Source organism: Convolutriloba macropyga, chromosome 12 (assembly GCF_964194025.1).
Source record: "Convolutriloba macropyga chromosome 12, txConMacr16.3, whole genome shotgun sequence".
Classification (NCBI taxonomy): domain Eukaryota; kingdom Metazoa; phylum Xenacoelomorpha; order Acoela; family Convolutidae; genus Convolutriloba; species Convolutriloba macropyga.
The window spans coordinates 44,669,763-44,679,875 of record NC_134479.1 but is presented as its reverse complement, the minus strand read 5'-3'; the positions used below and the strand labels follow the sequence as shown (position 1 = coordinate 44,679,875).

The 10,113-nt window shown below is 36.3% G+C and overlaps 2 protein-coding genes across 3 annotated transcripts in view; both read left to right on the top strand.

Moving 5' to 3' along the window:
- Positions 1 to 10,113, top strand: part of LOC142350658 (uncharacterized) — a 444,386-nt gene that overhangs the window by 4,237 nt on the left and 430,036 nt on the right. The gene's annotated exons all lie outside the window — the stretch shown is intronic.
- Positions 6,259 to 10,113, top strand: part of LOC142350660 (uncharacterized) — a 33,061-nt gene continuing 29,206 nt past the window's right edge. Inside the window, exons 1-3 of one of the 2 annotated variants that reach the window (XM_075402575.1) lie at positions 6,259 to 6,335; positions 6,629 to 6,851; positions 7,304 to 7,413. In XM_075402575.1, the coding sequence (XP_075258690.1) occupies positions 6,775 to 6,851; positions 7,304 to 7,413 (187 nt within the window). In that variant the 5' untranslated portion in view covers positions 6,259 to 6,335; positions 6,629 to 6,774. Of the gene's footprint in view, positions 6,336 to 6,410; positions 6,852 to 7,303; positions 7,414 to 10,113 lie in introns of those variants that run through there. The other variant, XM_075402576.1, reaches the window with a different exon arrangement.

Sequence of the window (10,113 nt, the reverse complement as noted above, 5' to 3'; positions counted from 1 at the left end):
CATAAGCATTCGGTTGAAAAAATTAAGTTTTAGCATTTGCTGTGGAATCACCCTAGGCTCAATGCATGCCATGTCATCTGTGCTTTATTTTTAGCCCTTCTGACAAATAATATGAATGCAGAGCAAGCTTCACTCCAAGTTAATGGTTCAATTCTTTGCCTCCATTTTTCACAAAAAAAATAAAAGTATTCCAGATTAGCTCCCAACAACTGCAAAATAATTAACCACCCAACATAAAAATTTACTAAACTGTTTTTGGCCTGTGAGTTTTTAAGTGATGGTATAAGTCAATTCTACTTATGGCTTTGATAGAAAACAATTGAAAGCTTTTGAAAAAATGTCCTGAATGAAGCAGTGCAGTGGGTTGTCCGCAAAAGACTCAGCCAAATTTCCAGCTAACATTTTGTTTTCATAAAAACAGCCTGTGCAACTCAGAGTTCTTTAACTACAAGTTCTTGCGATCAACGACCGCCCTCATAGTTCTGAAAAAATACCTCCTTCCTCTACTGCTCTATCTCCTTTTGATTGGATAGCCCTGTCGACAACTATTTGCGCGACCAGAAATCATTGCCTAACTGAACTCGACAACCGTGCATAGCTTCTGTCCATATTCATCCTCTGAGTTTGCGCCTGCATATTACATCTTAACAGTACATGGAAGAAGCATTCTGCAGTAGTTTATTCTGCCATATTGGTTATTTCAAGCTCCATAACTCATTGGTTCGAGAGTGATAATCTATCGGCAAACTTCAACTCTTACATTTGTCGCACTTCACGTTCAAATATTTTACTAGAACTATTTAGATTAAGAAAGAAAGAAAGAAAGAATAAATTTCTCCTTTATCATAAAAATTATGAACAATTTAATTAATTACATAATACATTATATAATTCATAATATATATCAATTGAAATTACTTACATATCAAAGGTATCTCGGAGAGGACAGATAAACGGGGCTATTAAGCCCACCTAGTATCTGCCCTGGCTAAAGTTAAATACCTTAGAAGAGAAAACGATAAGAAAAAAAATTTTTTTGATGTCGAAAACAGAAAAATATTTTTTTTTTTAAAAAAAGCGGTTTTAAGCTCAAAACGATTCTCTCTTTTGACTCATTGCCAACTATCACTAACGCTGTATGCTGTGTTACGCTTAACGAGAGAGCCACTGATTCCTGGCAAATTTTTAAAAAAGAAATTCAAATAGAATTTTTTTTCCTGCAATTCGATTATTTATCGTCGATTTTCTATGTGTAGACTTCGTTATTGTGCAAAAATAATACCATTTTTAATTTTTAAGGCCTCGGCACTTACAAAGTAAGTGCCGCAACAATTTTTGACAAGAGTTCATGGAAAAGAAATAGGTGAAAAAATATTTTCAGGGTGGATACGGAATAAACTATTTAAAAATATAGGATACCAGCTCCTCATTGTTTAGCAAATAACTTATGATAAAATAGCGATTTTTTGGCAAATTTCGGTTTCAATGTTTGGTGCTAGAACTTCATTCTTTCTTAGCGTGTTAAATAGCTTTGCACAACGATATGAAATAGAGGAGCGCTCAAACTGCGTTTTAAAGGAGGGTATCTTTAGGTAGTTTTTGGTAGATCTTCTGGTGTTTCTGGTACTATGCTCATATTCAGAGAGTTCATTTAGATAGCTTTCGCTATGCATCTTTTTCAATGATTTCAGGACAAATTTCAGCAGCTCATAAACATGGAACGCGAATACTGTTAGTAATTTATTAGAGATAAAAATGTCCCTAGAACTATCTGACCTTTTCCTGAAGTAAATGAATTTTAAAATTTTTGTCTGCAAAATGTAGATAGGTAGAAGCGACGAGTAACTGCAACAGCCATATACCAAAATACCGTATTGAATTATTGGGTTAACATTGCTTCGATAGTAATCAATTAGCTGTTTACGGGGTACATAGTGACGCAGCTTACATATAAAACCACACTGTTTTGAGAGTCTTTTCTATATATATTCTATATGTGATTGAAAACTTAATTTACTATTTACATAGATTCCGAGATACTTACAGAGATTACGAACTTCAATTGAAACATCATCAAACTTAAACACTGATTTGGAAGCACTATTTTTATTCCTTATATTCATTTGTACTGTTTTATTCATATTTAGTATTAACTTATTAGCAATCAACCAATTATTGATGCTCTGCAGATCTTCTTGCACTGAAGTATCGTCTTTGTTGATTGCGGTGAGGTTTGTATCGTCCGCAAACAATATAACATCAAGAGATTTGCAAACTAATGGCAGACCATTGATATAAATGAGGAACAATAACGGGCCCAGAATTGAGCCTTGTGGAACCCCACAAACTATAGATTTCCACGATGAACAAGCTTCATTTACAATAACCGGCTGTTGTCTCCCTTTTAATTATGTTTTTACCCAACTTAGAGCTTGGCCTCTGATGCCAGTATTTTCGATCTTTTCAATAAGATATCATGCTCAATGGTATCAAAAGCTTTTTTAAGATCAAGATAGAAACTGATAGCTTTTACATTTCGGCAGTTCAATCTTATTTTTTCAACTAATTCAACTAGAGCGTCAATTGTGCTGTGTTTGGTACGAAATCCAAATTGCCTATTGAAAAACAAATTATGATATTCCATGTAAGCATATATGCGAATGAACAAAGCACGTTCAATAAATTTACTCCATACAATTAGTAGAGAAATTGGTCTGTAGTTTTTTTCATCAAGTTTTCATCCATCTTTGTGAAGATGAATGACTTTAGCCTTTTTCAGATCATTGGGAAATATTCCTTCTTCAAAAGATAAATTGATTATCTGGGTTAGATATGGAATCGTAACATTTGATGATAACCTGACTATGACATTTGAGATATCATTATCACCAGATGAGAATTTATTATCTAGATTATCAATGATTTCTCTAACCTCGTCACAGGTTATTGGCTTTAGATACATTGAGTGATTAACTTCGTCCATCTTAGTTAAAAGAACGTGTTTAATGTTGTATTTCAACTTCGGACAAACACTGGTGAAGAATGTGTTAAATTCCTCAGCAATGTCAGCGCTGCTTGGATCAGTGCAACGTGCATTGCATGAATTCAACGCAGGGACTTGTGAACTTTTTCGCGTTGTTCCTTTAATATCATTGAGTAACTTATATGTTTGCCTTGAGTCTCCAATACATGATTCGAATTTTTGTGCATAAAAATCTGTCTTAGCTTTTTAAACACTTTTTCCAAACCATTCGCTTAACAATTTGAATTTGTTTGCTGCTTCATTGTCATGCGGATTTTGTTTCATACTTCGAAGTGCTTGGTTTTTTTTTTGAAGAGCAAATTTTTAAGGGTGTTTGTAAACCATTTCGGTACTTTCGATTTTTCATCAGCCAAGCATTTAAGAGGGGCATACTTGTTAGTGATTTCCAGGTAAAAGCTGTTGAATTTGTTGAACAACTCATTGGTACTATCAGATTCGAAAAAGTGACACCGATTCCTTAGGTTCCAGTCTAAGTCAGTTAAATATTTCGACCGGTTTTCTTGGTCTTTTATAAAACTTATGTCTCTAAATGGCAAATAGTTTTGTTCAGTATCACCATTAATTGGCCACTTCATTAGGATGGGATAATGATCTGAAAAGTTTTCATGAGTTAGTACACTAAATTCAGGAATGGCAAAATTTTGATATATAAAATGATCTAGACAAGTTGCGGAGGTAGAAGTTTCCCTGGTAGTTTCAAGATTAGCAATCTCAAAATCATTAGCAGATATCGTGCAAAGATAATTGGAATGTAATTGATTCTTCACATGAGTGTCGAGTTATAACGGTAGGACAATTTATGGAATTTAAATCATTCAAAAATTTATCCAGCTTTTCGGCGAACTTTAATTTATTTGTTCTTGGTGGATTATAGATAGTAGCCAATTTAAATCTATATTTAATGTAGTGAAGAGAGACTAAAAGAGTCTCATCCATATCTGTTGAATGTGTTTCTAACAAGAATATTGGATCCTTAATTTGAATCATTTCACCGCCAAGCGTGTTGCTATTCTTAATTGCATAATTATTATAGCCTGGAAATAATAAAGAATCGATGTTCAGTCAACCAAGTTTCAGTGAGACATATAACATTTGGTGGAGAATCAAGACTATGAACAAATGCTTACAAATCACTTAAGTGTTTTTTTAAAGAACGAACATTAACAGTTAGTATGGAAATTGATAAATAGGATCTAGCACATGAAGATAAAACTGATTTAGGTTCCCTCTCCGTGCATTTCTCTGCCGGAGAAATGCCGCTGAAAATGAAAACAGTTTTCCACATCTTGCAATTGATAGCCTAGTTCATCACCACCTTCGTACAGTCCCGTTATCTTCTGAATAGATCTTTCGTTCTTGTATTGGAAAATGTTACTTTCTCGGGTCCAAACCATTGCAATACAATTATCGCGCTTCATTAGGTTAAAAAATGCTAAACGGGGACGACTAATATCTTCAAACACTTTAACATTGGCGTATCCGTCGAGATTCTCCAAACTTTTCTTCTTCTTCAGCATCTCAATTTTTGAAACTCGCCTCTTGAAGCGGACAATTATTGGTCGCTTGCCTCTCTGTGAACTTGGTAGCCTGTGTGCAATTGAAATGTCCTGCTCATCCACGTTAACTTCTATTTTGTTCGCAAGTTTAACAACTTCCTCGATAGTCTCCGCCTACGCTTCAGGTTTTCCAGCATCCTTGATAACCTCAGGCAGTCCAATAATCTTGATGTTATCACTCCTGTTGTAACTTTCCAGTAGCTCGGCTTCCTATAGGGACTTCAAGTTACATCTTTCTTCTTGTACAGTTAATTTTTGAGCGAACTCATCTTTCAACTTGGCAATTGCATCGTTGATGGCTGCTGATACCGAATTCCGAACTTCTGCTTGAATGCCTGCAATAATACTTGGCATTTGAGCTGCAAGTGCGCTTTGAATGACTTCTTCCATCGATCTTTCCTCAAGCGGACTCAGTTCCGAGCAACCTCTTTTGCTTGCACTTGCCTTCATCAGGGGGGTGCGATCCATGTACCGGAGAACAGGTGGTTGTCCATTGACGTCATTGCCGGTTTGGTCATAATTCATCTTAAACTATTCAATAAGTTTATCACAACAATTAGATTAATCAGCAACTGAACTGCAGATTACTTGTTTCCATCCACTAGCAGTGGTTCTTGAACCAACTTCTGTCTCCTCTCTTCATTTTCTGGGGCTACAGCGCTCATAATATTTGACGAAATTATTATCACATTTTTTAATTTGGGAAGAAATAAATGAGGCCCCAGTTTTAAAAATAAATCATCGTTGCAATCTGTTTTGATTTGCCAAATTGCTTTGTCAAAATGTTTCACTTGTGAATAGCCTTTCCAAAGCCCGACTTGTCACTATTTGGTCATCAGAACATTTATCAAAAACTTGTTCCACAATTGATCGATGGTCACCGCTACCTCATCTTTCGAACTCGCTGACTCTGACACATTTCAGTAAATTGAAAAGTTGCTGGCTTTATCAGCTGCCGGTAGATGCCGAAAACGGTCTCAGATTTTTGTGTTTCGTCACAATTTTTTTAATAGTCCTGGAATTTTTTGAATCCTCGCTTTCGCTGCCGTCTCTTGCAACACCTGCCACTTCCCGAGCGTTCTAATTTTCTGAGTTGCTCTGTTTTGAATTCCTCGCCGACTAATGTTGAACACAAGCATTCATAGTACTTGGCAAATTTCGGATGCGGAACTTTTGCTGTCAAAGTAACAGAACTCTACTTTATGTTCTCACAATTACCTTCCAATGAGGTTCGGCTCAAAGAATGTCGATTAGTACACTGCGACACAGTACTTATTGGCCTCCGTTTCCTACTCATCATATATGTTGAGTTCATCGCCGAAGCGCTAATTAAGGAAAAAGTGAAATGCGACATACCTTGTTAATCAACACATACCTCTTAAAACAATAAGGCATGCCCGAATCTGAAGCTGTGAGGTCACATACTAAGCACCGTTTAGAACCAGCATTTTCAACAGCTACGTTATAACCGGTATTCGCAAAAAAGCACAGAATTACTGTTATGCTCACCATTGTTTGGAACGAACAACTTTTCGCCTATATGGCATTTTGACTTCTGGCATTGCAGACTTTCGGCATTTTAAAATATGCACGTGAGTGTTTTAAGCTTGGTTATGTGACTCTGCAGAAGTCACAGCGAAATTCTGCTTTCGCGGTTCTCGATAAACGCCAGAGTTTCGCAGTGACTTCACGCGGAGTCACGTAACCATTACTTCAAATATTAATTTTTTAACTTCGTAATTGGCTAACTTACTTTCGCCATTAGGTATAATTTTTCGTAAACTCTTCTACTTATAGCTCTTTCATCGTCAATATCTTTTCGGTATATTTGGTTTAACTCTTCTATTAGCAGGGTGGACGCGAAATATTGCTGATGATTTTTAATTGAACTTTACTCTTTGATGAGTCAACTGATTAGCTTGACTGATATCGTTTGAACATAGTACTGTAAGGAAACATTTATAACTAACCACTTAAACTTGAGAGTCAATAGCCTAATGAACTTAGCCAGTTATGATCACAAATTTAGTTGACGTTTACCCTTGGCGATGCTGTTTACATTTCTCTCAATATAAATATTGTTCAGCCTTATTGCCGTTGGGTTGGTACTATGTAGTATTACATCGTTTTGAACTGATATCTTCTTTAAATTGCATGAATCAGTAATTTAGTAAAATGATCATTTCGTTGACCTTTCAAACCTTATGTGTCTTAATCTTGTGCTTCATTTCCAGTGGATCGCTAGTCAGGAGGTAGGTCAGGCTTTGAAAAAAAGTCCCTTACAATCAACAATTTTACTATTTTACTAGCCCTTCTTTGCCACTTTTGGCCACTATCTATTTTCGGTTTGCAAAATTGTTAACATTGCTTGCCTCAACGCACATCATCAGTACCATCTTGTTTTTGGATCCTACCAAAATAAGAGCATAAACTTTTCATACTTTTTTGGGTGGGGGAGGACGGTAGGACTACTATGGCGTTTGTTCATTCTTTCCCTGCCGAAACTCAGAAAATGTCAGAATTTGGGTACTTAAGTTCACAATTTTGTGGGAATTTATTGCAATGAAACCTTAGTTTTCGCAAAAAACCTTCGGGGAAATTTAGATTTTGGGGGGTGCTAAAATAAGCAGAAAAGATCAGATTTTTTCGCTGGTCTTTTCAACCCCGGCTTACGCCTTGTTACAACGATTTGCTTCGTTTTCAGGAGAAATGAGTTTCTACTTGCTGCGTATCAAAGACGGGCGACGACTTGGGAAAAAGTTCACAGATCCTTGCAAGAGGTCAAATCTCGCAATTGGAAGCCAACTACATGTGGTATGGATAGATTCATTGGGTCTTTGCCATTATAGCCCCCCGTGAAATTATAGCCTCCCCCCATTATGGTATAATTACCATGATGGGGGGGGGGCTGTAGGTTATCTGAGCACTAAGCTGGGGGGCTGTAATGGGAAAGACCCGATTCATTTATGAAATCTAAAAGAACTTCTTTCCAACTCAGACCTTCTCTAGATACCTCAATTCACTTTTATTGATATAAATAAGGGGAGAAATTATTAAGGGGATTGTTTTTTTACCTTTGGGATTTTGTTTACACGATTTGGGTACTCTAGTCAAATGTTTGAAAGATGACGCGAGTGCATGTCAGTCATGAAAAGGAAATGGCAAGTTGATGCTAGATTGCATAATGCAAACAAGGCCAACTTCAAACGCGCAAGCAAACATCAAATTGATTGCAAATTAGGGTAGTCAGAAATGCTTGTTTCTAGAGAAAATTATTGCCAATTACATCCAGTTTAAAAGTATGAATATAAGACTCAATTTCTTCATAACCCTGTTTAGTCACTATTTTTGAGGAATGAGCTCGACAATCAATTATCGACTGTTACTGTGTCTGCTCTCAGTTTAGATTTGTTGATATTCCATCCAGAGTAAATTATCTGGCGTTTATTTAAACTGAATTGTATGCATGGTACAAAGTATAGTGCACAGCATAATGCGCTGGAAAGTGTTTATTGATTTTTTAACTGCTCAAAGTTTGGGGCAGTTTTATTCGTCATGTGGTCTTTTTTGATATTATTTTTTGCTTGAACGATTTTTCGTCTGATCCTTTTAATTTTTCGTCCTCAAAAACGGGATAAACAGGTTAAGCCTGGACGACAATAAGTGGCTGAACAGCTCTCTTCGAGTATTTCTAGTCTCAAAGTATGGGATTCACCAAAACTGTTTGGAGGAGAGAATTTCATGGTGTGAAGGACGGTTCTGAATCGTGAAAGATTGACCACCTTCAGTCGCTCCCCCCTCCCAACATTCCGCCGTCCACCCTCCACCTGGCGATTTGGACCCCCTCTCGTCCAGCCCCCAACCCTTACCCCCCGCACCATCGTGTGACCCCCCTAACGCTTGAGCCCTCCCCCCCCCCCCCCCCCCCCTCATGCTGGCATCCCTAGGCCCCAGCCGATTTCTACCGAAGCCAACCGCTCGCTGGTTGTTTGAGCCCGACGGTAGTTATGATAATCAAATTCGTTCCGATAACAACAATTGCATAATTTACCGGTGAAATCACACGTCAATGTCCAATTAAAATATTACAAAATCTGCTTTGGCATTTGTCTACGAGTTAAACACTATTTAATCAACACTTACTAAATAAACAGTGGCGATGAAAGTGTGAATCTAATACAGCAACAGTGGTTCAAGTTATGCAGCTGCTGTAGTTGCAATGAGAAATTCTTAAAAACAGTGTAATCGCATTCTGGAGATCCTTCAACATTTTGGCCTCGTCTCAGAGTTTGATAACTGGTTTAAAAACAACTGCAACAATTCTTAAAATTTTTCAAATGTTTCGTTTTCTGAGTTTTAGAGCACTGTACTGAAAGCTAATACGCCTAGTAATAATAAGTTGGTTATAAAATACATGGTTATTGAACTAACTTATGGCGTTCCAAGTAGTTTTTGCACAGTGAGGATTGTAAACTTTATTTGGATGTCGTCCTGTATGGAGATTGTAAAAATATAGAAAGTGTTTTTAAGTTTTAATAGAAAGTTTTAATATATTTGTCGGAGTGTTTGTGGTTGTTGCTGTGCTTCTTCGACGTCACCTGAAATCATTTTCAACTCTATAAGAAGCGAGATTGAATTGATAAAAGCCAGAAAATTATATAGAAAGAGTGCTATTTGCAGTTTTATCAATTTCGATCACTTTTTTGTCGGAAATGTTTGTTTACGCTTTTTGGAGTATGATAAGTAAGATTTGACAAGTTGATTTTTGTGTTGATGGATTGATCTATAATTAACATGAACAAGACAGCTCTGAGACTGTGCGTAGCACATAATATTACAAACTACATCTCCGTTTGTCAATCGAAATTTTCTGTATGAGGGGAAAATTTCTCGTTTCTCTCGCATTATCAATGTTGTAAGGATAATCTTGAGGCAAACTTTCCTGAGAGTACAATTGTAAAAGTGCAGAACCTTCAAATTGATTTATTGGTACCAAATTAAAAACCATATGCATTGTCATTTAATTTGCGAAATATAACTGCTATTCACGGAAACTTGGTTTTAAATGTAATCAATTGATTAGAATTTTTAGCTTCAAGATATAAAAACAATATCAAACTTCTAAACTCTCCATGCTACTGTTTACGTGCTGTATTTTGCAAACAAATAAAGTGATTGGACATTATCTGCACATGAGTAATTTAGGAAATCAGACAATTCTAAAATTTTTCATATTGCTGGACATTTTGCTTTTATTTCAAGCATGCTATAGCGGTAAAATCCTTAACAATCAGTTTGAAACAATAAGATTGCAATTTTTTCAAAGAAGAAATTTTATTGCAAGGTAAAGGGCAGTCATCAAAAAAAAGTTATGACCATTTGTCAGGTTTTTAGAAGGTTTTTTTTATTCTTACAATTGTGCGCAAAAGCTAAACGAAAAGAAACAAAAAGTTTTCTTAGGCCTTCTTTTTAATGGTTGATGGAAGAAAACGTATGTTACGCACTGATTTTTAA